At 39.2% G+C, this 27,816-nt stretch overlaps 3 protein-coding genes across 4 annotated transcripts in view; 1 reads left to right on the top strand and 2 right to left on the bottom strand.

Moving 5' to 3' along the window:
• Nucleotides 1-558: 558 nt before the first annotated feature.
• On the bottom strand, nucleotides 559-12,628 carry anxa11a (annexin A11a). 2 transcript variants are annotated; one of them, XM_061744601.1, is made up of 15 exons: nucleotides 12,475-12,628; nucleotides 9,062-9,268; nucleotides 7,342-7,424; nucleotides 6,257-6,739; nucleotides 5,971-6,058; nucleotides 4,866-4,960; nucleotides 4,407-4,520; nucleotides 4,127-4,217; nucleotides 3,550-3,629; nucleotides 3,383-3,439; nucleotides 2,865-2,958; nucleotides 2,632-2,727; nucleotides 1,672-1,730; nucleotides 1,434-1,556; nucleotides 559-1,334 (listed from the first exon to the last, which is right to left on the bottom strand). In XM_061744601.1, exons 2-15 carry the CDS (start codon nucleotides 9,264-9,266, stop codon nucleotides 1,275-1,277), a joined length of 1,728 nt encoding a protein of 575 aa, XP_061600585.1. In that variant the 5' UTR covers nucleotides 9,267-9,268; nucleotides 12,475-12,628; the 3' UTR covers nucleotides 559-1,274. The 2 variants fall into 2 exon arrangements, with proteins under 2 accessions (XP_061600585.1, XP_061600586.1); XM_061744602.1 differs by having other exon boundaries at nucleotides 6,257-6,592.
• A 2,769-nt stretch (nucleotides 12,629-15,397) lies between these two features.
• The window catches only part of ppifa (peptidylprolyl isomerase Fa), a 49,520-nt gene continuing 37,101 nt past the window's right edge, over nucleotides 15,398-27,816 (bottom strand). The window contains exon 7 of the mRNA XM_061745354.1: nucleotides 15,398-15,615. The gene's annotated coding sequence lies outside the window, so the exon portion shown is untranslated. The remainder of the gene's footprint in view (nucleotides 15,616-27,816) is intronic.
• Nucleotides 19,865-27,816, top strand: part of zcchc24 (zinc finger, CCHC domain containing 24) — a 39,491-nt gene continuing 31,539 nt past the window's right edge. The window contains exons 1-2 of the mRNA XM_061744700.1: nucleotides 19,865-20,390; nucleotides 23,502-23,702. Coding sequence (XP_061600684.1) covers nucleotides 20,148-20,390; nucleotides 23,502-23,702 — 444 coding nt within the window. The 5' untranslated portion in view covers nucleotides 19,865-20,147. The remainder of the gene's footprint in view (nucleotides 20,391-23,501; nucleotides 23,703-27,816) is intronic.

The raw sequence follows: 27,816 nt of genomic DNA, 5'->3' as shown, positions 1-27,816 counted from the left end.
GCAACTACAGATGTTGGCCTTAAAGCAAAACAAGAAAGACAAATTAACTGTCCATTTTGATTCAAATAAAAAGGTAGGATTCACATACTGGTGTATGTGTAAAAATGTAAACTCATGACAAGTGACTGAATGCCATTATGTGATGATCATTTTGTGTGCTAGTGTTAAAATTCAAATTTTTTTAAGCGGCTACAGGGACTGAAAATACTGTTTTGCCCTCTACTGGCAAAGAAAAAAAAATGGCTACTACCACTCCTGAAAGAGTTGTGAAAAGGTGGACAGCTACTGTTATTACGTAAAAACTAATGTACCACGTGCTTTTTAGAGCTTACTCAAGCTCTAGCGCCATTATTAGTTGACAGCTTGTCTTCTTTGCACATGCTAACTAGTCAAACCAGTCCACTGTCATATTTTCTTCCAACATTAGAGCACATGCTTCATTTAGGGACTTAATGTCTTTTAAACCAATGAAGGTAAAATAAACTATGAGGATGCAAAGATAAAAAATAAAAATAAAAAAAGAACGCTTGCATTATGCATGAAATAAACCACAAATAATGAGTGTGTCATCACTGTATTTATATTGCTTCTGTGCAGACACATTAACAATACAGTAAATGAAATGTAATGCTATAACAATGACAGCTATATCAAGATGCATGACAAACAAACTAAAGTACGTACTGCAAACAGATTGACTATGATAAACAACAACACTTAAGTGCAGATAAAGTACATTGCACAGGTAAAAATGATCTCGCCCTTTGGTACTTAGCTGATAGTCTATGTTTCAGTATTTAGCCAACATTGCTGAACATTAGCAAACCTACCTGATACGTTTAACAGATAAAATTTGATTTCCAATCAAATGGCACATTTTAAATAAAAAAAGATCTTAAAAATATATATTGTAGCTCTGGACAATTAGACTGAAGTTCTTCTGAGTGCATTCTATGGCCAAGTATATCCAACTCAAATATCTAGTAGGCTATATATGTCACATGTGAAAAAATATATACCTTCCGTTCACAACACAGACACACTGGCCACTTTATTAGGTTACATCTTGTATATTTGATAAAAAGGCCTTTGAGTGTATATAAAAAAAGCAATGCAAATGTAGCAAAATGTAGGAGGGTTTGACCGCCAGGTAAACATAGCAGAGGAAGCATTGGCATGGCATGCAAGTTTGCAGCTTGTGTATATAGTGCATACAGATAAGAGAATAAATGACATTTCTGGGAAGTTTTTATAGCAAACATAGTTTTTTTTTTTTAGTCACTGCCTCCACAGAGCTTCAGTAGGAGTTTCTTGTAGTCTCCTGATGTGTCTCCCTGTTTAACAAATAAACACAAACATTATTTTAACATCTGTTTCACAAAAGGATTGCACTTTTGTATAGATACACTGTTTTTATATTAATAGATACTTACAGAGATCTCTGTGTACAAGGACTTGCCGTAGTTTCTAACAAACTCCTGACGAATATCCAGCATGTCAACCTCTGAACGGGAGACCATGATTCGGATCAGGGTTCTGTCTTTGGTCCCAAGTCCCTGTAAGTATAGGCACACGTATAAAAATGCATACATTTGTAAAGATATACATGAACACAAGAAAAACAAGTTATTCTAAACATGTATGTCAATATACAGAGCGCTTGTGTCACACCTTCATGGCCTTGTAAAGTCTCTCAGCAAAGTAGGCAGGTGTGTTCTTGATGCACTTCACTGGAACAGGAAAAAGACTAATTAGTAACATAAATTACAATCAACTCAACAAACACAATCAATAAATCACACGATAAAAAAAACAAAAAACACAGCACAATGTTTAATACACAACAAGATGAAAATCAGACAGTAAAATACCAAGAATGGTACCTACAGAAAAGGAATAGTAGAAGACTTGAAGTTGCATCAATATTTGGAAACAGTGTTTTGGCTGTTGTCCTATTTGATTACTTTTGCAGTTTAGTTTAATTTGATAAAACCACAGCATGTAGTACACAGTCTGGTATACCCACTAAAATATACTAAATAAGAAGCGGGGCAAACTGTACACATGGACCATGGTAGTACTGCTGTTTTCTGCCAGGTGTGCAGGGAGCTTAACTTGAATCATGTCTTCTGAAAAATGTTGCCACCTAGTGGTCAAACATTGATAAAGGCAACTTTCAAGTCAACCTTATTTTGAAAGAGTACATGAGAATGAAAATTCAAAACAAATGTCAAGTGAATTGAAATGCAACCCAAAAACAATGCCAGATGTTCAACACTGCAGTGCACACAAGCTAACAATGACAATGTAGGAGATGAATGTGCAGTACTAACGAAGACAGAACACATCTAAAAATAGTTACTGTACCATTACCCTGGGAAATGTTAGCACAAAAAAATAAGTAAATAAATAAATAAGGGGGAGAGAGAGACTTAACATTAAACAGGACCATTACTTAAGCAATGTGCCACATTAAACTTCAAAAGTGAGTTGTGCATGGAAACAGATGGTTAAATCTTGTTAAAATGTACTGCAAGTAAGCACATGAAGGAATGAATTGTAAGGAGCTTTTTTTCTCTCAATATATAGCACTCATTGAAAAGTAAGAAAAAGGTTTGGCTACATTCTTACCTACTGCCACCATGCCACTCTCAAGGTCTCCAGACATCTCCCTGCCGATGCTCTTCTCAATGTCCCTGCCACACATCCTTTGGTATTCTTGAAACACTAGACACACAAGCACACACACACATATCATCAGTTATACAAGAGACTACACTCTAGCACTGAAATTATTTGCAGTTACTTTTCTGTTTGTTTTAAATGCTGAATAGTGCATGTGACCATTTCTTTACTGATCGTACCTGCTCTGAGGTGGGGTTTGCTCCTGGCACATAAAATAGCATTGAATTTGGACTCATCTGTTCCCAGTTTGTTCTCTCCAGCAGCATACAGGGACTATAAGATTAAAAGTAAAAACAATGTACGGAGTATGAGCTGTTTGTAACCAGCAGCCCAAAGAATAAACAACAAAAGAACCATCAGGTTGTGAGAAAAATCAGTTTTCGAGGTTCAAGTATATTTATGTTTCAGATATTATGTGCTGCCAATGTTCCATTCATGTTCAAACAAGGAAGAAAAAAAAAGTTGTTTTTTATTCTGACTTGGGGCACAAAGGAAAAGAAAAAACCTGATTCTGCAGAAAGGAAATGTCTTGAAAAACAAAAGAAAGGGGGAAAAAAAGAACACCCTCTCAGGATTGCAAAGCCAACCAATCACAGAATGTTTGCAGGATGATATAAATGTGAGGAAGTGAATAACATTGACACTTGCTTGGAGACATAAAAAATTAACAGCAAACATTAAAACATAAAAACATTACCTGAGCATCCTGTTTAGCCAGGGAGATATCAACATTCTCTCGTTCATCACGACTGCCCTACAAAGAAGCAGCGCAGCTCCAGTTAGAACAATGATAATAAAATTACGGAAACAAAAGAGCTGCAAATAAATGAATAAAAAGAGATTTAAGCTGCATCAGAAACTTACTTGGGCAAGAGAGATCAAGAGCCTGCGGAAGTGGCCTGAGGTATCCCCGCTAATTGCATCTTCCAGTGATTTCTTGAATTCTTAAAATTATAGACAAGTACATTTTTAGATAACGACAAAAACTCAAATACAGGTAAATAGGCGGAAGCAGAACTGTCTTTGGTTTCCTGATGGCTGATGTTTATATTAAGGTTGGTAATACTCTCTTTTCCCCAACAGCTTCGTAGGAAACAAACATTTGCTACTGGATTTAAATTAAAAAATAAAAGGAAAGGTAGAATACCTTCCTATATAATCATAGAAACATTTATTAGCAAAGAAAAACAACAAAAACTCAAACAGCCTATGAAATTCATCTTGCATAACACTGAAGTATTTATGTGTAGCTGAAAACCCTTGATGTGAATTTTTCATGGACAAGAGTGCTGTTTGTAACCAGTTCTAAACTTCAACTCTGGTATAAAGAAATGCCGTGGTGGTACCTTCACCTCAATAACTTCCTCCACAGATATGTTAAGGCTCCTCAAAACACGTGTGACAGAAAACTGAATGGAACAGGAGCTCTCATCCATCTCACCTCGTTTGTAAACCTGGTTTATCTCCTTGATTTCATTATTGGAGCGGGATGAGAGGACCTCTATCAGACAAGCCTCGTCAGTTCCAGCTCCCTGTGAAGAAGAAAAAGAGAATTGCAGACAATCTGAGAAGTTCAACCGCAGGCTTGAGACCACCAAAACTCTTCCTGTACATGAACGCTCGACGAATGTTTGATCCAGTCTTCAACTGATGCTGCTCTTTGCAGCAAATCCATAAACGTCTGCCCCGTTTGTAATTCCAAAAAAAAGAGAAAAAGTTACCTTTATGGCATCGTGGAGTTCATAGGCATCAAGCTCTGCTGGAGTCTTCAACATGGTCATGACCAGCTTTCTGAAATCCCCAGACAGTTCTGAATGCAGGTCCTTAATTAGATCCTGAAAAAGTGGAAATGTGTTTGGAATAACTCCGACCCAACATCAGCTGCTGCGGTGAAAACGTACAGGAAGCTCCATGGCACAGCTATAATGAGCTTTGAGGACATTTAATCCTCTCTCCATTTTTCTCTCACCACTAACACCTGTTGTCTGCTTGTCACCAGTTTACACTGACAAGACTGCACATAGAGTCATGCTCTGTGTACAGTCTTGCATTCTCCTTGTTTCTAAATTGTGCCAACTACTGTTTTTTTTAATACAGATATGTTCCTAATGGAAAATGGTAAAAAAGAAAAAAGTGACAACAAACATCAGTCTAAATGTAACCATGAAGAGGATTTTTACCTTCCCGTAGGCGGTTTTGTAGGCGCGGAGCAAAGGTACACGCTGCTTAGTGGATCGACTCCCCAGTAGCTCGATAATGGCATGCTCATCGGTTCCTGCGAAGATGAAACCACAAAGTCAAACCAGACACGACTGGGATTTAATGATGGCTTCATTTCACATTTGGTTCAAATTTATATAAATGAATCATTGTTTTTATTGTATCTAATTATCATGACAAAGGCTATTTAGAAACAACTAATGGCCTTGGCCACTTCTAACTGATAACACCCATTTAGCATCTAAAACATGAAGCTTTGTCCTACTTGCTAAAAAATAAAATGAAAGACTATACAGTTAGAACAAATTTTCAACTTGTGGCATAAAGTCGCCCTGCCCTTCACTGGTTCATGCATTTTGATAATACTAGCCGTCCTGGATATAAAAGTGTTCTTGAACAGAATGATGTAAATGCCAGTTTAGAACTGGATGGATCTCCAAAAATTCAAATTCATCAATAAAAATTCATCAAAGCTTCTGTTCTCAGATCTGATATCATAGCAATGAATCTGAAAACAGGTTTTATGGAATCAAAAACAACTTTGAGTGGAAATTCTTGTCTTACTGGCAACTTTAACTACTGTAACTTATGTAATACTTCAACTACTAAAATGGAAAAAAAAAAAATTCTTCCCCCATACAGTTTGGATTTTTCAAAACAAACTGATGTAAATATGTTACAATTTCTGATCAGATAATTGATTTTTGTTTGCTTGTTTGTCATGTTTTTTAAATAAAAATAAATGTATTTGTACGGCCCCATTTCACAAGAAAAGTAATTTTGGGGCAGTTTAACAAGAAAAAAAACAAAACAAGTTTAATATAAGTCCATGTTAACACTGCAGTTTTATATATATAAAATCAAATGTACATCAAATCCTATTTTTAATAATCAATTTTTAATCAGTTTCACAACAATTTAATCCAATTAATTATATGAGTATTCATGACAAGCCGGTTCTAATTTCAGAATAATTTTTCACAGTAAGAATATTTCATGTTATTTATAAAAAAGGGAATCCACATTGCACACAATCCAGTTAACATCCCTGCTCACAACACTCACCAAAGCCCTTCATGGCCTTCCTCAGCACCTCCACATCTCTGAGAGAGTCAGCACCTGGAAAGTCTTTGATTGTTCCCCTGAATCCTCTCTGAGAAAAACATTCACAGCCCACTTGCGTTATTACTGCACAAATCCACTTCCCATTTCCCAACACTTCCCAACATTGCATTTAATCATAAAAAATATCTATATTTCATAGTCTGCCTACTTTAAAGACGAAACAACAAGACTGAAGCATATATTTTTCAAGAAGTAGGATTTACAGGCCATTTTTAGTTGTTATTACATTGATAGGGGGAGCGATCGGCATGGCTCCTCCTCCTCCATAGGCCGGCATGGACGGATTTGGTGACGGAGCTTTTGGGTACCCTGGCATAGGCGCTGGTGCTCCTCCAAAACCCGGCGCTGGTGCTCCTCCATAACCAGGTGTCGGTGCTCCTCCATAACCAGGTGCCGGTGCTCCTCCATAACCAGGCATTTGTGGGTTGGGTGATGGTGCACGGGGGTATCCGGGCATCTGTGGGTTGGGTGATGGTGCACGCGGGTATCCGGGCATTGGCTGGCCAGGCTGACCAGGGTAGCCCATGGTTGGACCTTGGTGTTGTGGCATGGTCCCCCCTGGCTGTGGGTACAGGCCATATGACTGTTGGTTAGGGATGGGGGCACCGTACCCGCCAGGATGTTGGGCAGGTGGGTACCCCCCGGGCGCCTGAGCAAACATGGATGGGTTTTGAGAAACCCCCCCCATGCCTGAAGAGAACTGGCCAGCCTGTGATTTGGAAAGATGGGCATCTCATAATATCTGCACAGATTCTTGATGATTATTCTATGCAAAGCACATGTATCTGATCACACCTTACTTGGATAAGACGTACAGAGTGTATTTTATATTATTTTAAACGTACATCTAAATTCAAAAGGGAAAAAGATAGTGGTCCTTATGCTTTTTATTTCTTTACGTTTCATCATGTACAAGTATCCAAATAAAGTGTGTTCATACCAATTAAATAGATCAGATAGCATCAAGAGAATATAAAAAGGCAAGGAAATGAATCAGAAATGCAATTGGGAATAAAAGTTGCATCAGGATAATGGGATATACAAAGCTTGAGTAAGAATGAAGTACTTGTCTGGTTATCATGCAGAAGAACTTGAGCATGAAGGTGGCAGAGAAAATGGCCATGCTGAGGATTTTAAGGGTGGCGTACTTTGTAAAAAAATCTTACCGTAAAGTCAAAGGGTGTGATATTCCATTAATTGCTGTGTAATTCAATCTAACTGGAATGTTTAATTCAGTAATCCAATAATCATGCATTACAAATATAATCAGAATTATTTTAACTGCAGGCAATATTCAAAGACTAAACTTACCATGCCAGCATTATATCCAGGATTGGATAAGCTATCAAGACCGATAGAGGGATATCCACCTGCAGGGCCACCGCCCCAACTGCCTGCAATGCAAAACAGGAAAACTAAGCACACATTGCGAGATTAAGTGCATGATGAAACTGAATATTTGACTGAGCCTGAAGAGTCTCCACTGTTCTGCTCGTCGACAACTAAGTGAAAGCGTGCTGGACAGCGAATGGAAGTTCAATGTGAATAATAAGAGACTTGCATCTCTTAGCAACAGCAGGGAAGTGTTTGTTTTTGAGGGAAAAAATTCCAGTCTGGTAACGTTAAGTCTCATGATCTCTGCGGCCTAAAAACACAACTTCCTCGACACATCTTTCCTCTGACAGACCCCAAAGATCAGGCCTCCTATCGATTCAGCTCAGACAGATTAATATTTTGGAAAAAAACAGATTAATTTTCCCATTGAGCATTTGACAAATGGATCATTATCATTTGCATGTCTGTCTTAACAGAATCGAGTAAGAGATCAGATAATGCTCCATTATCCACACAGGGAAATTATGTTGTTACAGTATCTGTATTGCTAGCTTGGCTTTCCTAACACGTGGGGCCGACTCCAGACCTATCAATTAACATGTTATAATTTGTTTCGTTTTTTGAAACTACACCAAAAACTGGCCGCCGAACAAACTCTCAGGGGAATGTAAGCACTGTCAACACATAGCAACATTTAACTTTGGCACTACAATTACATGGATTTTGAATAAACAAGATAAATGTGAGCTCTTTTTTGAGATTCCTTTACTTTTATGCAACCCAACTTGCCGGTGGTAGGTTAGGGTCCATATTTACAAAACACACTGTTATGACTCTACTCATTTAACTACTTGCAGGGTAGTGAAGAATCCCTTTCCCCAAATCTATGGTGGTATGGTAACATGGTGCCAGCGATGTTAACCGGAGTCAAGTTCTCTCGTCTGACTATAACTGCGTTTACATGCAGTCAATAACCCTTTTAAAACCCGCATATTGGCAATAACCCGAATTTGCACGGCCATGTAAACACCAATAACCCCTTTGAATAAGCCGAATTTGCTCATATTCGGGTTTTTAAAAACCCGAATATGACCCCTTGGTTACTCCTTTTAAAACCCGAATATTCGGTCATGTAAACGTCAAACGGAATATCCCCATCAAACGGAACAGGAATTTGTTTTCTGCGCATGCTCTGTTCGCAAGGAATCCTGGTCTTTTGAGTCCAGGAAGTTCTTCTAAACACAACGAAACGCAAGACCACGCCACACTTTTGGAGTGAGGAGGAAACTAATCACTTCATAAATGTAATGAAGGATATGAACATTTTGGCATTTGTAGACGGTAGAAAGTACGGGGATAGCTAGATTTAAAAGAAGGAGAGCGAAAAGTAGCGCGAAGCAGCATTTGTTTTGAATTTGGATACAGGAAGAAGAAGCGGAAATTACGGGAATTGCGTCATGACGTCCTCCGTGCGTCGCTGGTTTGATCGAGATATCCCGAATGATTAATTACCATGTATACAGGGATAACCCTGTTTGCTCACGAATGTAAACAGATTATTCAGAATGTTTCAGTAACCGGAATATAAGACATAACCCGAATTTTGACTGCATGTAAACGTAGTCTATGTCTGACTTGGCAATAAAGTTTTATTCTGATTCTGATTCTAATTTACCAAGGCTGCACAGTGGCTTACCTGCGGGGGGTGCTGGTGGGTAGCCCCCGGCCTGTGGGGGGTAGCCCCCTGCTTGGGGGGGGTATCCGCCAGCCTGTGGTGGGTAGCCCCCTGCTTGGGGAGGGTACATCCCAGGCTGAGGTGGGTAGCCCCCGGCCTGTGGGGGGTAAGCGCCAGCCTGTGGGGGGTATCCGCCGCCCTGAGTCGGGTATCCTGGGTAGCTCATCGCTTTGAATATAAAAAGATTTGTTGAATTGCTACTTAAATATAATCAAAGGGGGAAAAAACAACAAAGCCCACTCATTTGATACAAACTAATAAAGCAACAAGATATTACAAAACACATCCAGCAATAAACTTGACCTTCATCATCTTTTCTTCTGGTTGTAATGTTTCTCTGACCAAGACATGAACAACAGAAAATTTGCGCAACCTGGGCTGTTTAAGCTTTGAAAATGTACATCTTATTCCCAATAACTGGCCATCTATTGAGAATGCAGTCCTAGACATCTTTACATTACAAAATCTACTGGACCTACTGATTTCAAATGCACCTACACTGTAAGCAAACTATTCATTCTTCGTTATGGATCACAGATGTTTTAGTTGAGCGGTGTGTGGCAACAGGAACTTCCATTTTGCTTAGCGTGGAAAGCCTGTGCTCTAATAGCTGACTTGTTACATCGTAAAACTGACCCCAGTCAAACAGTCTTCTCTGCTTTGCATTTTATAAGAAAATAGGTTATCAGCGGCTCATTCAAACACAATGTGTCTGTTCAATTCAAACACGGTATACTGTGTTTGACTGAGCCTAGGGGGTAAGAAAGATAGAAGAGTCAAAACAGGCTAGAGGCCTTTAAATTCAGAAAAAAGCATTTTACTATACATTTTCAATTGAAAAGTCTTTTTTTTATTTCAAACATGATAACGGTGTAAAGTTACAGACATGCTTGAACATATTTAAACACTGAATGCAAGAGAGAGACTTTTTTTTAGTAGCAGCAGCAGCAGTCTTGACATGTTTGAAAAGAAGTAGGAAGAAGTAAAAAAAAACGTATGAACTCCTACCGCTTGAACTCAATACTGTGTTTTCATATGGACCCTGGTTATTAGATATCAAAAATCTTGACGTATTTAGAAGTTATACAATTTATAGTAAGAATTTTACACGGCATAAATATATATTGTGGTTATTAGCGCTGTATACAGTTACATGCCACTGTATATAAACACTATTTATTTACTCTGAGTCCCTGTATCCATCTATAAATAAATGCAAACATTATTTACGATGTGAATTTATATACACCCTTGTACAATCTTATTCATTTCAAGCATTCTGACTCATAGATATTTCTAGATGCACTAAAGTATACATATACACATATACTTCTTACTGTCCATATATATGTTGGATAAACACATTTCCACATACATATATATACACACACAACTACAGCCATACGAGTCCAGTCCCCCGCCAACCCTTCACCCAGAACTCCCTTCGTGACAGAACGACAACAGAACCAGGAAGTCGCATGTTCCGATTGGCCAACACAAGACACCACACCAAAACCAGAACCTGGGCCCCCACAGCAACACCCGAGACCCAGCCCAGACACTTCCCACCACCCCCCTCGCTACTGAGACGTCCCCAACCCAGAACGGAAGCCCCCCCGGCAGTCAAGTCCTTTTAAACAATAACATCATTTTAGCCTTTAGGACAATCGCAATTACGTTACAAGATGAATCCAAGCCAATTCCCTAGAAAGGTTGAAGGGATATTCGACTGCATTTTAGAGCATGAAAGCCACCTTAAACTAGGTACAGTTAAAAAAAAACTAAAAACTAAATAAAATGTAATAACTTGACTGCTAAAGCATGGATTAAAATAATGTCTTTGAAAGTTAAGGATTTATAAAACATTGTTTTCAAATGCCAACGCATAACATTTAACAGCTCATCAATTTCAAACTAATTTGAGCGACTCTTATTTCATTTTTGAAAGTGCAAAAATATAAATAAAAAAAACAACTGCCTGTATATAAAAAACATGTTATTTAGACTGCTCAAACCTGGATTAGGTGATCTCTTAGAAAACATAATTTGCCTTACACCACCTTAAACACAACAATGCAATGATGAAATTATGTTTTTTTCCCCCGTTTTTTGCATTTTCACAATTAGCATCTGGGTTTCACGGGTCCCAATATGTGTTTTATATATTCTTTACTATCTATGAGGAAAGTTTGAGCAATTAGTTTGGTGGATTTGGTAGTTTTTAAACTGGACCTGGTCTAAAATAGCCTATAGCTGTCAAATAACGATGCCTTCCCCTCCACAAATAAAAACAGTTTTCTTTTGTATATTCTTTGCTATGCAAGAGATAATTTGATCCAGGTCATCAGTTAAAGTATTGTAGTTTTTTTTAACTAGATGTGGTTGAAGGCATCCTCAATGCTGTAAAATTGAGTGAAAATAACTAGTTTTTTTAATGTTAATGTCGTAAAATAATTGGTAAACAGTGTAAAACTGAAACCATGAAATCATTGATCAAAAGGTTATAGCAAAAGTGATCATCAATCTCGAGTTCAAAACATTGAAATCCTCCTCTAGGCAAGGCAAGTTTATTTGTATAGAACAATTCAACACAAGGTATTTCAAAGTGCTTTACATCAACATTAAAAACGGAAAGACACAATTAAACAGTAAATAACAAATAAAATGAAATAAAATGCTAAGAAAAGAGGTAGAAAGTAAGGGCAGTAGAGTACAGCAGGTAAGTAAACACGCTTCAGTAAACAGTAATGCCAACGCATCACATGTAACCTCGGCCAGGTAAAGCTCCAACACACCTGTGCACCTACACATGTTCACTCTGACAACAAAAACGCAGAAAGTCACATCAATAATGAAGTTATAACTCGTTATTATTATCGCTATCATCAGATCGTGACGTCCGAGGGACATAATGAGCCCAAATAAGAGCTGCCCGGGCCTGTACACATGAAAACCAGCCTACTGGCCAAATCGACGCAGAGCCTACGCCGTAGCCTACGGCGTAGGGTACGCGGCGACGCGCACCGTAGCCGCAGGCTTTGTGTTGGTGTAACGGGGAACCATAAATCAGCCTTTACACGACGCGACCAGATCGGTCTTGTGAACTGGTTTACTTACTTCAGACCAGCCCGGATCAGCTCGGATATACAACAGCGAACAAAAGGCTGGCAACATAATGAACGAGCTTGCCTCAAGAGGGTTTCACGGCCTAATACGTGGCTTAAAGCCAAAAATAGAGAGAGCGGAGAAAAGCGCGACTGGCGAGAGTCAAGTAAAGCACAATCTTAAGATGTTGAAGTTAAGCCTCTGTAAAGAGTGTGTTCGTGTAGCAGTCGTCGTTCTAGTGTGGTAAAGTGGATTATTTAAGCACTTACTTTCAGCTTGATTTCGGTCTCTTCCTGGATCTCTTCGGACTGTGCAGAGGTGAGGTTTGAACTGTACTTAACTAGTGTGGGTGGGGCCCACATTTTCCGTGCAGGGAGCAGCGCGTCTGCTCTGACAGATAACCACTTCAAGCCTGATTTATGGTTCTGCGTTAAATCGACGCAGAACCCACGCGTACGGTGCGTGTCGCCGCGTACCCTACCCTACGGGTCTGCGTTGGTGTAACGTGGAACCATAAATCAGCCTTCACTCTGCAGCCTCGACCACGTGACCGCGCTATGCGTCACATACGTGAAAGCAGCGGCCTTCGTGGAATATGTGACACATGCATGACATGCTATGTTATAATGGATGTATTATTAGATTTCAAAACAAACAATAGCTGCAGAATTGTTGTCTAAATATGTAGTACTGTAAGTTGAAATTAGAAATGTTCCATGAGCAAGATTTTGCTTTGGATGGGTTTTTATTATGCCTCATACTGCTGCACCTTTTACTTTTTTTAATTGTATATATGTTAATAAGAGCCATTTGTCTACTTTCTGTTTGCAACTACCATATTTAAATCTGGGTACAGTGAGCTAAATAACTAGAGTCAAATTCCTCTGGCATGTTTCTGGCATGTTCAAACTTGGCCAATAAAGCTGATTCTGATTCTGATTGAGTGTTCCATAAAATCAACAGAGAAAATGGATGAGGTAGTATTTGTGAGTAACTATATATTTTTTACAATATAACCATGTCACAACTATTCCACCCTGTGTCATAATGTTGGTTTTAAAACTTTCAGATACTTTTTATGGTGGTAAAGTGGATGCATATACTGTATATAAACCCCACCCATATACTGTATATAAACTGCACCCATTAAGGTAGATAGTAAGATAGTGAGATGACGTCATGGCAAAGACCAAGGAGGTTTCAACAAAAGCTGAGAGATGATTAATTCACTGTGTGTGAAAGGCCTTGGTTATGAAAAGATTTTTATTTTAGAAAATAAAAAAATTAAAAACAAAAAGAAAGAAAGTAAGAAAGAAGATAATTGGGAGCATTTTAAGAAAGTTTAAAATGTATGGAACAACTTCAAACATGCCTGGCTGTGGAGGAAAGACCAGTTGACCTATGGATTAGCAGATTTGATCACTACACCTTGAAAAGTTGTAGTGATCTAATATGAGAGACCACTTTTGTCTGTGTACATAGACAAATACAAAGTAATTCCATGATCCTGCTAACAAAATTATTTGATCTTGTGGTGTCTTATAGGTTGACAATGCTGCAATTCATAGAGTCCAAGGGGTAAGTATGAACATGATGTGAATCACATTACATGGGCAACACTGTCACCAGATTTCCAGCCAGATGAATGGACAGCTCTGTAAGATCTTGGATGTGTGAGACAGTTCCCTCCACACATGCATCCATCCATCCACCTTTTTTTTCTTTAAATGACTGTTTAATCTTGTTCATGGTTCACTGGGTTCTGCAAGCTCTCCAGTGGGATATTGAATAAGAACCTGCACCCTGGACAGATCGCTGGTCCGTCACGCACACAACCAATTTAGAATTACAGCTTATATGAGACACTTAAGGGAAAAACTCAGGCAAAACTGGATCAAGTACAAGGAGAAACAACAGAAATGACTGTCAATTGGTTACAAACCCATAACCTTCTCGCATTAGGCACAAATCAGTTAAATAATATTCATGCATGTGTGTGAATGACATCTGCCACAAGAGGGAGCCGCTTCTAAAGTATATTTTTCCTTGAAACAGCCTGCCTCTCTCCTGCCACCCTCAGGTTCCTTCAGCCAGGAACATGCTGAGTTTTACGCGCCTGATAGAGGCTGGTAAACCGCGCACTTTATTGACAGACCACATGTTGAACAGGCTTGTCTTTGCTTATTCAAATTAATCAGTTATCAAACTGTTCCTTTCATGCTCAATATATACTTTCAATCGATTGAGTGAAATAAATGAGCAACTTGGGCAAATAGTTAATAGAGTGTAAACTAAGAGAATTCACTGTCCCTGATAAAAACAAAACATGAGCTCCAAGTATTATGTCAATATATGTCTGAGACACTGCTTGTTGAATTCGTTTAATATTTTTTTTCAAAGGAATATAAGTAACAATAAAAAAAAAATTTCCTTATTGAGTGTAGTGTGTGTGTGTGTGTGTGTGTGTGTGTGTGTGTGTGTGTGTGTGTGTGTGTGTGTGTGTGTGTGTGTGTGTGTGTGTGTGTGTGTGTGTGTGTGTGTGTGTGTGTGTGTGTGTGATCCATACAAAAATACACATTCATTCCGCAAAGAACATTTTTTTAATACATTTTTTTTAAATAATCTAATAATGATATAGTCTTGCTCATAATAATGCACACATTTAAAAAATATAAATACATCAATAAATAAAACAAAAAAGAAATCAAATACAGGAGGAAATAAAGAAGAAGAGTTTACTATGGGCTTGTGGAGATGTGCGTAGGCTGTTTTAATATGGTAGTAAAGTAAGAAATGGATTCCAGGTTTCCTTAAAGGCCGACATATTGCTTTTGTTAGAGGCTGCCATTTTTTCCATTAATATGAATTCTGTGAGAAGGTTTGTCCAGTGGTTGATGTGTAATGATTGTTTTGATTTCTAATTTAGTAAAAACTTTTTTTCTTGGTGATAGTTAAAGAAATGAGCAGCAGGTTTCTGTATCTGGTTGGGAGATTGATTTGTGTGATATCTCCGAGCAAGCAGAGGGATTTATTTTATTTTTATTTTACCTTTATTTTACCAGGAAAATCTCTTGAGATTGAATCTCTTTTGTGAGGGAGACCTGGCCAAGAGGCTTAACCTGTGCAGCAATAATAAAATCAATTTAACAACAGCAACACAGTTACAACATGTAAACAACATTACAATACCTAACATTAAAAATAGCAGGTGCACATTTCTGTTAGTTTCTGTTTAAGAAGAACCTTGAATGCACCCAAGGAGATGAGTCCAGAAAGTTGAAGAGAGTTCTGAATGTGGTTCCAGGACCAGGGAGCAGCATAGGCGAAAGCTGCTTTGCCAAGTTCTGTATGAATCCTGGGGACTTTATACAGCTTCCGTGTGGAAGAGCGGGAGCTGTACACACTGTGAACTGGAGACAACAAGTTGGACAGATATGAGGGGAGTTTATTCAGGATGGCTTTGTAAATAAAAATAATCCAATGGTGTTGTCTCCTCAGGGTCAGTGAGGGCCAGGAGACCAGAGAATAGAGAACACAGTGATGTGTCCTAAACGCTGAGTTAGTAATAAAACGTAAAGCACTGTGATATACTGTGTCAAGGCAATGAAGTGTTGAGGAGGCAGCATGCATATAAATAATGTCCCCGTAGTCCAAAGTGCTTAAAAAAGTTGCCTGTACCAGTTTTTTCTTGGCAACAATGTTAAAACAGGTTTTGTTTTGATAATAAAACCCCAGCAATGCCCTCAGTTTCTTTAGCAGATGTCACACATGTTCTGAAAATGACAGTTTGTCATCCAACCAGATACCCATATATGTATGTGATGGTACTCTTTCAATCAAGGGCGTAGGTTTGCATAGGGACGGTAGGGACATAACACTACCAACTTTTCAGGAGGCTCAAATTGTCCCCACCAACTTTTAAGCAACCTTATTTGAAACTTATTTGAATTATATAATGAGTTCAGATATAAAGGTAATTTAGATTGTCTTCCCAAATGTTGTAAGGATAAAATTGACCCTACAGTTATTAAGTTAACTATTTTAAAGCAATGTATTACTCTTGTGGGGAAGGACAATGTAGGCTAACATGTAGTTCCATATATAGGTTAAGTAGTAGTTAAGAGATTATTCATAAGTTTCTATTTATTGTGTATGTTAAAATAATTTAAGTTATGTTCAAATATTGCAATTTAAATTGCATCCTGGAATATTCTGGAAGTTTTCAAAATGTTTCTTTAGTAGTTCTTGAAAACAAAGGTTTGAATCGAACCGTGTATCAGGTGAACAAATACACATGAAAGTTAGTATAAGTCGATACAGATTTATTTTGCATTGATCATTTAGCCTATCAATTAATTGGGTTCATATTTGTGACAAATGTAGCGCTGACCCCCGTTCACCCAATCTGTTTGGTCTTATTAATGTCCCGTCCCCAGCAAAAAGTACATGCAGGTTATGCTGGTATATCGTCCCTACCAATGTTTAGACCAAACCTACGCCCTTGCTTTCAATAGTTTCTCCTCCTGTAGTTTGTATTGGATGGAGATGGTGAGATTCTGCAACTCAATATAGAAGAGTCTTTTTGACTGGTACCCAAAAGGTGTTAACTGGTTGGCATGTCCAGGTTGCATGAAAGTAATCGTCGTTTAATTCGTAAGATTCGTTTAATTTAGTGTCCAATCAATCAGGCAGAATTATTGATGAACCTGGGCAGGGGTAGCAATTGGGTATGGCAAGGTATGGCAGCCGCCACACCTTTGCTTCAAGGGTTAAATGTAAATGTTTTTTTTTTAAATACATTTATGGAATAACTACAAATGCAAATAAGAACAACATGATCGATTTCACTAGTTATTATTGTGACGGCCTTACTAATTTGTGTATCTTCACAGCAGTTCCTGTCCTTGTGGCTGAAGAGGGCGGCCGTCCAACCTTATTGGCCACACCTGAGGGTGTGGTCTCACTATTATAAAAGGCTCAGTTGTCAGCCTGCTCACTCTCTCCTTGATTGAGCAGCTGACAGCCACATGGCCAACATGGTGTAATTTGGGTTTGCTTTGGTTGTTTATTCTGTTTTACACACATCTACAACTACACACACTCACTGCATACACTCACAACATGACAACATACGTTACTTTCATTTGGGAGTATATTTAGTTAAATAAATCATCTTTTTTGTACCTTGAATTGTGTGTGGAGACTCTTTTGTTGCAAACTGTGAGCCAGGTTTGTAACAAATGGGGGCTCGTCCACTTTGGTGAGTAAGAGACAGTGATTGCTGTTGAATTTTGTGGCAGTTGCTTAAATTGAAGCATTGGTTTTGGAGGGAGTCTCACATATTTAAAGGGTACATATGTGGTGATTTAGGTTGAATTGGATTTCAGGCTCAGTTGGTTACACCTGTAGATAATAGTTAACCTGCCTCATTTTTGTTGTTTGCTTCTGATCCGGTGTGAATAAAACAGCCTTGTCAGTGGAACTACTTCCCCGATAGGTATCAGAACGATATCCATTCGTGGATTCGTTGTTTTTTGTTTTAGTTTGTTGTTTTAGTTTGTTGTTTTTGTGCATTAGTATGGCCACAGCCTTGTGCTTCGGGTACACATCCATGACTGACTAGGTAGGTCGCCATTTTTAATGGTTGCCTGGCCGGGTCATTGGGCTAAGTGTTTAAATCTCCCACCAGCGCTATTTGCATGAAGACTAGGGTTGAGACAGATAGTTACTTTTGGGTTAGGTAGGTAGCCAGGGGGAAGGTTGTTCCACAATGTGACTGTCATATCGGGTTGGTAGTAAACATTTGTAGTCAGTTTGTCAGGTTAGCCTAGAGTGTCAGGTGTAAGTACTTGGTTTTTGTGGGTCAGCTGTTGTTCCAATTATGTCTGCGATCGAGGATTTTTTGCAGAATCCTAGTGAAAGTCTGCTGGAGACTTACACCAAGGATCGTTTGTTGAAGGTGGCAGAGCATTTTGGTGTTGAAATAATACAAACAATTTACCTTGACATACGCCACATTAAAGGTTCCGAAAATGTTGTGGCTGATGCATTGTCTCGTGCGTTGCCTGCATAATGCATTTTACCAGTTGTCCCTTTTTGCTCTGCACTGTTCTTCTCTCCCTCCTGCTCTTAATTTGCTTCTCCAGGTACCAGAGTTGCTGAATGGGTGTGGGTTGGGTGAGCAGTTTGGAAGTGGATTTGGGATGTTCTTGTAAGATGAGAGAACTATTAATGTTCCGGTGTATTGTTTGTATTATTTTGTATTATTTTGTTGCAAACTGTGAGCCAGGTTTGTAACATTATACACTGCAAAAACTCAAAATCTTAACAAGAATATTTGTCTTAGTTCTAGTTAAAATGTCTCATTTTTAGTCTAATTTTTTTTTTTTTAATCTCATTACATTTAAGACAAGACTCAAAAACAACCATTTTCACCTGTTTCAAGTAGATTTTCACTTAAAATAAGTGGAAAAATCTGCCAATGGAACAAGATTTTTTTGCTTGTAATGAGAAGGTAAATCTTGTCCCACTGGCAGATTTTTCTACTTATTTCAAGTGAAAATTTACTTGAAACAGGTGAAAATGGTCAAATAACAAGTTATTTTTCTGGTGATGAATCTTGTTTTAAGTGTAATGAGATTTTTTGACTAAAAATGAGACATTTTAACTAGAAATAAGACAAATATTCCTGGTAAGATTTTGAGTTTTTGCAGTGAGCGAGACTGCATTTGAAAAAGTTCCAATTTTCTTGACCATACAGATAAGCTACATAGACTTCTGTGATGAGTATTTGCTGGACGTGTTGATTGATACTCTAGTTAAGTTCTGTGACTCGTAACCTTGCCATACCTTAGCTTCCACTGAATTGACGCCACTGATGGTACTCTTTCAATAGTTTCTCCTCCTGTAGTTTGTATTGGATGGCGATGGTGAGATTCTGCAACTCAATATAGAAGAGTCTTTTTGTGACTGCTACCCAAAAGGTGTTAACTGGTTGGCATGTGCAGGTTGAATGAATTAATGAATGAATTGTTTATTTCGATTACATTACATTATTTGCAATTCAAACTGTGTGTGTGTGTGTGTAAATGACAAAACACTTTCAACACAAGTTTACATTCATCAGTTTCACACAAAAAATAATAATAAACTCTGTAACCGAAAAAGGAATAGGCTGAAGCCAAAGCTTATATCTGCCTACCCTGTACTTTCCAACAGAAAACCCAGATTATCTGCAATATGAAAAGAAACAAAAAGAGAAATTTCCCTTTAAATTGTTCTGCTTAACCAAATTATACTCCAATTTTTAAGCATTGTAATCCTTAATTATTTTACTTTTCAATATTTTTTTTTTAAATTCAACAGAGATTTACACAGTTTCACTTCATCACTAAGTTGATTCCATAATTTGACTCCCAAAAATGAAACACATCTATATTTAACATTAGTCCTCACACGACATCTTTCAAAGGTTGCATGAAAGTAATCGTCGTTTAATTCGTAAGATTCGTTTAATTTAGTGTCCAATCAGGCAGAATGATTGATGAACCTGGGGACGGGCGGAGGTATGTTGATGCATATTCAGACGCTCTGGACGCTGATTGGCTGTCTGCCTGCGTGACGTAGGCCCGCGGTCATTACATATTCAAAGACCCTCTCCGCGTCCCGCCGCATTAAAGTCAGATAGCGGACCATGGGGAGCAGGGGAAAACTTTTTATACTGACATGGTAGCGTAATGACTCCTGTGTAACATTCATCTGGGAGTAGGCTCCCGGCGTGAGGAGGACAGGGTGCTTTAAGGGAAGAAACAGTCCATCTGCCGGGGCCAACGGGATCGGAAAGCAAAAAAAAAAAAAAAGAAAAAAGACGACTCTTAAGATTTGAGAGCAGTCCAACAATCAGCGGCGGAAAAGTCCGGTTCAGCCATTTGAATTGGAAAAGATGAGCTTGTTGTCTGCCATAGACACGAGTGCCTCCGTGTACCAGCCTGCGCAACTTCTCAACTGGGTCTATCTCTCCTTGCAAGAGCCGCACCAGACGAGCGCGTTTGACGCGTTCAGACCCGAAGCCAACTCTTCCCAGATCCCGGATCTGAGCTTCAGCAAGACTCCCGCAGCGGCCGAGCTCAGCTCGCCCCTCAACTCCAACTATCTCAACAACTTCTTCCAGCTGCAGCGAAACGAGGTGAAAGAAACACGCCGAAATCTGGGATGTTTTCATTCTGAAGTGGTGGTTGGATTTTTATGGCACGCAGACTAGAGGCAAAGTGGCTTGATGCGTTTATTTCCTAAATGGGCAGCAAACATTTCAGGATACGAGATGGGCTATTCTGGTAGGGCAAACATAGGCTTACCGCCATGATATTTCTAATATGGACAATGACTGAGAATCTACTTATAAATAAACTATTTGGGGGATATTATAGTTTTAAATACTGCTGTAAAACACTCATTAAGGCAGTCAGAACTTTACATTTCTTTATTTTTTGATTGCATTATAGAAGTTCTCTATGTTTTTGTGGATTAGATTTAATATGACAGAAAAAATATCAGTGTCTGTACACCAGTTTACTCCAAAATGTTAACCCCAAAGATATAACGTTGTAATACTATGATTACACAGATGTAAAGTAAAATGTTATGTCTAGGTGACTGTCAATATTCACCAACTTCAGTCAGTGCTTAGTTGTCCTCTGACTGCAGGGATGTAACTGACTTGGCTAATCTTATTTTTGAAAAATAGAAAGTTAGGATCTTATATCATTTCACAGCTAAATATGGCAACCAGGTTTCTAATAATAGTCAGCTCAGTTGTCTTTACCCATTATTCAGTTAAATCACTTGGCATGATAGAGTATGTTTTCACCTTTTTCATAAGGTTAAAGTCAAATTTCCCACTGAAGATCTTGAAAAAAAAGGTGTATTAATGAGGCAGGTCTCAGATAAGACAAGGAAAGAGAGCAGCAGATGGAAATAGACTCCCCTGCACGCCTCTGCCTGGAGAGAGCAGGCCACTGCAGTGCAGTGCTGAGGTCTGCCATCTCTGACCTCTTCAAATAGACCAGGTTGTGCAAACAAAGACAGTTCGTGTTTACATATTTTCTATTTTTATAGTCCTGCTTAATTTTAGGGACAAACATGCTGATAATGTATACACGGTGCAAATCTAATATTCCAGACCGGATTACGAAAGCAGGACTGCGGCTCCACAACCCTCAGCTAGAACATAAACACATATGTACATGCATTTTTTCTACATACGGCAGAAAAAAAGGTGGCTTTTAAAAAGTGATTTTTTTTTTCTTCCTCTCAGTTTGCAAAGAGTTATGGGTTTGACACTCCGCTAGTGGATGGATGGCCTGTTCCCCCTCTACAACTGGTGTTCATTATTACAACCAGAGAGGGCTTAAACTCTTTTAACATGAAAAGTCCTCTGAAGATGGGTCTTTTACACGAGTTGCATTACACACAAGTGTGTAATGGCATTCAGTCCATATGAACATAGAGGTTTTCAAACTGTGGGAACGCGCATGCAGTCTGGAAATGCTTTAAGGGGTGGGGGCATTTTGCAACTTACTTCACAGAGCAAGCCAAGTAAAATAAACCACTGCTGAGATTTGATGATGAAATGAGTAATGCAGCATGTTTTGGCAGTCGGGGATCACATGACAAGCTGAATTTTAAGGTAAAATAATGATATAATAGCTGCTTTGATGTCAGGCATCTCATTTCGAGGCAGTAGTCAAGTATGCTTTTTTATCTAATAGTGCCATCTGCTGTCATCTTTGTTGACATTATTGATAAATGATGACATCATTTAACATTTTTGCCATTTCTGGATAATCCAACGCTACAGCGGATCCCATTCCACCTCATATCAGTCAGCTCCACCACACATAACAGTCCTGCTTTTAACATATCTTTGTTTGATTGCCCCCCCACCCTCACAGTGTGACACCTCATTGGTAGACCTGTTAAACAGTCACAGATGTGCAGCACTTCTCCATCTCGACACTAGTTTAACTGTCCCTGCCACTCCCACACCGACACACTGCCTCTCCAGACCCTCAACACCGACACACAAATACATTGAATAAATAAACAGTCCCGTCCCATCATTAGCAGATGTGTGTGAAAACAGTTTCTTTTGGTCTGACAGATAGAGGACTGAACCCTAACGGGAAAACACAAACAGAGCAAAGTTTCCTGTTTTATATTTGCCCGAATAATTTTTATATATATATATACATGTGTGTGTGTATATATATATATATATATATATATATATATGCAGCAAGGTTGGTAACATAGAAACCCAGGGAGATGAAACACATGGCAGATGGAAAACTCTGAGAAACTACAGAGCTGTAATGCTTGATTTACGACGACTACATGAACATGAGTCCTGAAGCTGGAGCTGTTTAGCAAGACAATCTTAAGGCCTCCAGATAAAGAGTTGGCTTTCAGCCCTCGTCAAGCTGCCAAGTCTAAGGTTTCTGTTCTGTGAAATTAAACATCAACAGTAACATCGTTTCCCAGACATAAACCTGGGTCCCAAAATAACGCATGCTGTGAGCGACGAAGAAAAGTTAAAATGTGTCTTAGCATGTTTATGCACCCAGACGTGTTTTCATTTGAGAATCCCATCTCTAACATTTGTCATAAGAGTAGTTAAACTGTTCAAATTCAGGGCGAATGACCTGTGAGTTAATTACCTGACTCTGAAATATAAAAGTCTGTCTTAAAGGCTTTTCCTGTCTGTGTTTTCTGGACTGTAATTGAACTGGGGAAGGCATAAATGAGAGGGGGAATGGGGAGCTGCTGGCATTGTTTTTTTTTTTATCTGTTATTAATATTCAGAGGGCATCCTCTATGAATTCACTGCTTAGCGTTGCATGCAACACTGCGTTCTGTGTATCGGAGCAGACTACAGAATGGCTAGTTTACCACCAACGGTGCATGGTGACATTGCTGATGTTCAACAGGCTGATGAGGGAACACGCTTCCCATCTTGTTTACAGTGACTCACCCTTTTGTAGAGTCCTGTCGCTCTCTGCGAACTTGCTCAGTACTTTTCCAGTTAATAAACACAGCTGGGCCTTTTGCCAGATGTTCTGAATTAAATGAGAGAAGTGGTCTTAGTCGGGGGGGGGTTGGACTCATTCTTTTTCTCACAGTCGAGCATATGACAGAGAACACATAAAGGATTTTTTGGTGACACACATAAAAGTTTCTTTCATGATATTTTCAAAGAATCTGAGTTTCACATTGAAATGTGTCTGATGTTTTTTCGTAGGCCTTAAACAACAACGTGTATAAGAATGTGTCACCCTACGGCTCCCTGAACAACATCGTGGATGGACTCAATTCCCTGACGGACCATTTCTCAGACCTTTCCCTTTCTTCAGAGCCAAGGAAACCCAACAAAAGACCCCCACCCAACTATTTGTGCCACCTGTGCTTCAACAAGGGCCATTACATCAAAGACTGCCCACAGGTGAGATCCAAACACTCATTTCTTACTTAATCTGATAATCAGTGGACACAAACATCTCATAGATAATAGTTCATTTCCCTATTGATGGATGACGTGGTCATCTCATGCTTTGCATTACAACGTTGGTGACTTCATCTGCTGTTTGTAGGAGCCAGTGATGGCACCAGGAGCTGTACTTGTATCAGTTAGTTCCCATCTTTCTCTGTTTTTTCCCTCTGTCTGCTTCTCCCTTTCTCTAGCTCTCTTAGGACCTGGTATGACCTACTTGTTAAACAGGCTGGCCTCTGTCTCCTGTAGTCGTGTGTGTGTGTGTGTGTGTGTGTGTGTGTGTGTGTGTGTGTGTGTGTGTGTGTGTGTGTGTGTGTGTGTGTGTGTGTGTGTGTGTGTGTGTGTGTGTGTGTGTGTGTGTGTGTGTGTGTGTGTGTGTGTGTGTGTGTGTGTGTGTGTGTGTGTGTGTGTGTGTGTGTGTGTGTGTGTGTGTGTGTGTGTGTGTGTGTGTGTGTGTGTGTGTGTGTGTGTGTGTGTGTGTGTGTGTGTGTGTGTGTGTGTGTGTGTGTGTGTGTGTGTGTGTGTGTGTGTGTGTGTGTGTGTGTGTGTGTGTGTGTGTGTGTGTGAGAGGGAGAAAGAGAGAGAGAGAGAGCATTACACAACAGATAAGTGATATGGTACAGCTGTTATAAATACATGTGTTGAGCCTGTTCAGATTTTTAAAACAGAGATGAAACTTTGCATCGATCATCATTTCCTGGGGAGTTTTCTGGAATCACAATTAAATAAATAAAGAAATAAAAAATGCCATCTTAACTTATGACAGCAATCTACACACTTACATTCTTCCGTCTTTCTTCTGCTTCTCCTCTGATTTGGCTCGTGATACAAGACATCTTTTTTCTTCGAGGCACCACAGGGCCAGATCCACTTCAAGGCCTAACTTGAATGTGGAATAACTATATCCTTCCACAGTGCAAAGAGGTTCCTTTTTACACAACAGAAAGTCAGAATTCCCTCGACGGGATGGAGGAGGAATGTAAAATGGATGGACGAAGGAAAAATATGTTTGTTCTGGATAAGTGAACAAATGTACTTGTTTTCTGGTGGGTCTGGGCTCAGCATGTAGGTCGCAGAAAAGTAAGACATGACTTATGGAAAGCACACTGTTTTCATCAATGTGAACTTATATGTATAAGTTTTATGTTTTAAGTCATTCCAGAAAATTTGTCTTAAAGAGGCATTTTGTAGCAACTTTTATCAAGGAATACGACAGTTTATTTATAAGTTTATCGTTTACATAACCGTGATGTAATTAATCCACATTCAGAAACACAACATACACACATATCAGTGTTTAATTACTGACACAATGGGTAAATAATTGGGTGTGATGGAAACTGCCATCAAGTCGTCTTGTAGTAATGTTGGCTTGCTGCTCCAGTGAATATCTTTGTGTTTGTCTTTGTCAATAAGTCTCTAAACTAATATTTTCCAAACTGTCAAATTTGAACAGAAATGCACTTTTAAACCAAGGCTTAGTTGGTATCATTTTAGATTAGCTATTGTGTATGGATTTGCACAACATTACGAAAATCATGTACAATCACGGAAACTACAAGTTAAGTGAATTAGTATCTTGTGTAGTTTGGAGGAGTTACTGAGAAAGGACTCGCTTCTGAAACTGCTGCTGTGTTATTACGGTGTAATGTAGTACCTTGTACAGGCGAACTTCATGGCTGGGACTGGGGCCTGGAAGCGATCTGGTTTCACTTGAGCGATACTGTTGCACTTCATTTGGAAATGTGGAATTTTGAACATGGACTAATTTTTTGTTGGACTCAGGGTGCTTGATAATATCTGTCCTTCTTATGTCTCTCTCTTGCCCCTCCCTTTTGTCTTCCCTCCCTTTCCCTGGGTGAGTTGCAATAGGAACGGTATAATCTTTTTTTTTCCTTTTTTTTGTCAGGAATGGTAACGAGGAGCAGATGTGAGATTAAAATGCTTTGACTCACTTTATGACAAGTGATGACCAGTCCCAAGAGGTCTGTAAAAGACCCCTGTACTGATGAAATATCTCCTGGACAGCTCCGTACTGCAGTGTGTGGGAATTAGATCATCTGTTGACCACTTTTGTAGGAATTTGTAGTTGTAGCAGATCATGCAACATGTAGCTTTTGGCTTGTTTTTCTTTTAAGTAACACTTTTATCTGCTGATGTGATCATTGATGAAATTATATTTAAAAGTGAAGCAGGTGTACATGAAGTCTTTTGTGCAGGAGTGTGTTTTAGTCTTACTGACTGTGTTTATAACCATATGGTTTCTACATTCAGCTTCAGAGATAAAAATGAAAGAGAAAAAAAAAAGGCAACAACATGTTGTAAAATGTTGCCCTACTAAATAAAATCTATTCAACAGCAGAAGCTGTGACATAAATCTTAGGATAGATTTATGATATCATCTTTGTATGTCAAAACACCCCCTGGTGTCTTCTGGTTTGTGTTTCAGCTGTTCATCAAACTGCCAACCGTAACTCAAAAAACTAGCAAAGTCTCCAAACAGGCTGCACAGCGACACCGTCCAACACCGTCTCTGTAATTTAGCACCGCCCCGGTCCTCCTCCTGCGTGTTTTTTACCCGTTGGGGGCGACTATTGTCTAGTCACCTGTGGCTGAATGCGTCACCCAGGATTTGAACCAGCTGAAGAAGCAGATAACATGCAACACACAACTTGCATGTAAATATTACAAAATGTAGCGTTTGGCATGAGAAGGCTCCGCTTATTTGTTAGCAAAGATGTGTGTCATTTTCCAAACAATACTTTACTATTCTAAATGAGTCAGTTTCACAATGTGGAGTTGAGTGTGTCCCTGCTAATAGTTTGTTCTGGCCAGAGACGCTTTGCCAGTGAAAACATACACTCTTGCTTCGCAGAGTACAGCTGAGTTTGTTATGCTGCTCCAGCACAGATGATCGCATGCTGATGACATGTACATGTCTTCCTCCTCCACTCCACCTGCAGCACTTTTGTATCAAATGTTGTTCTGTCGTTGGTGGTTGGTTTTGGTTCCCACAATAAAAGACTGAGGATATTAAAGAAGTCAAAGCTGCCAAAACAGCTAATACTTGGTAAATAAGATTTAAGTTGCACCATAATAACATTGGGAACAAACAGAGCAAGCATGTGGCTGTGCACCGCGAGAATTAGGGAGCTCTTGTAGTTGAGTGAAAGCCACAGGCCTGCCAGCAGCTGCCCAGTGCTCCCTGTCATGAGGACAGAGGTGTTATGTAAACTGGCTTTTATTCGGAAAATGAGGTCGCTCCCCGAGTTATGAGCAGAATGCCTCTCGCCGCCACACTCTGGCCCCATTCCAAGATGTCTTCCACTTGCAATCATGATTAGGTTTTGTTCAGAGGACTAATCCTCTCAACAGATGGCTCCACTTCTGATTTCAGAGATCAAAATTATGCAACCAATGGCGTCGTGTTGCTGTGTCCCCCTGTAGGAAGATTAACTCACGGAAAATGTTGATGCCGCGGTACATGTTTGTCAGTATGTGAGGGGTGTTTTTGTGTCTGTTTTGAGAAAGAGGGAGCTCTTGAATTATAATCCTTGAGCTCAGTCTTTAAGATGCGTGGCCTTATATTTGTTTTAATGATTGCCCTGATCTTTATTTTACAATTCAAATTGAAAATGTTCATCAAAAACATGGCTGAAATGTCACAAAGGCATGATTTTAAACTGGACATCCACCATCTCAGATCTCCCATCAATAGCTGATTTCCACACCTGGACTACTGTGGGAAACCTTTGTGAAGTACTACACTCCCAAATTACCTGATTTAGGAATGAAAATAAACCTCTTTGTAGACTTTTCCAGGGGCTGCGTTGATGCTTCTGAGCTCGGAAGCTTATCAAGCATCAGGCAGCAGAAATGTGTATTCTGGTTAGAGGTATCTGTGTTCTTCATGTTTTTTTGTGGGAAATCGACGCCACATGCTCTGGACCAAAGATGGAAAATATATTTTTAAATACATTTGAAAAATAGATTTTTCCTTGAATGTAGAGATAAATGTTTCAGTTCACACAAAGTGCATAGTGTGTTTGTGTTTGTTTGTTGAGAG

The sequence above is a fragment of the Cololabis saira genome, chromosome 17, assembly GCF_033807715.1.
Source record: "Cololabis saira isolate AMF1-May2022 chromosome 17, fColSai1.1, whole genome shotgun sequence".
Classification (NCBI taxonomy): Eukaryota; Metazoa; Chordata; class Actinopteri; order Beloniformes; family Belonidae; genus Cololabis; species Cololabis saira.
The sequence above is the reverse complement of the archived record's forward strand: the minus strand, read 5'-3'. Positions and strand labels throughout refer to the sequence as shown.

Bases quoted from the DNA above. Each gene is read 5' to 3' on its own strand.
- anxa11a (XM_061744601.1), bottom strand. From the start codon at position 9,266: ATGAGCTACCCAGGATACCCGACTCAGGGCGGCGGATACCCCCCACAG. The intron at 2,728-2,864 runs GTACGATCAGTA...TTGTGTGTCTAG, and splicing joins CAAACCCCACCTCAGAGCAG to TGTTTCAAGAATACCAAAGG. The intron at 1,557-1,671 runs GTGTGACACAAG...CTATACTTACAG, and splicing joins GACTTTACAAGGCCATGAAG to GGACTTGGGACCAAAGACAG.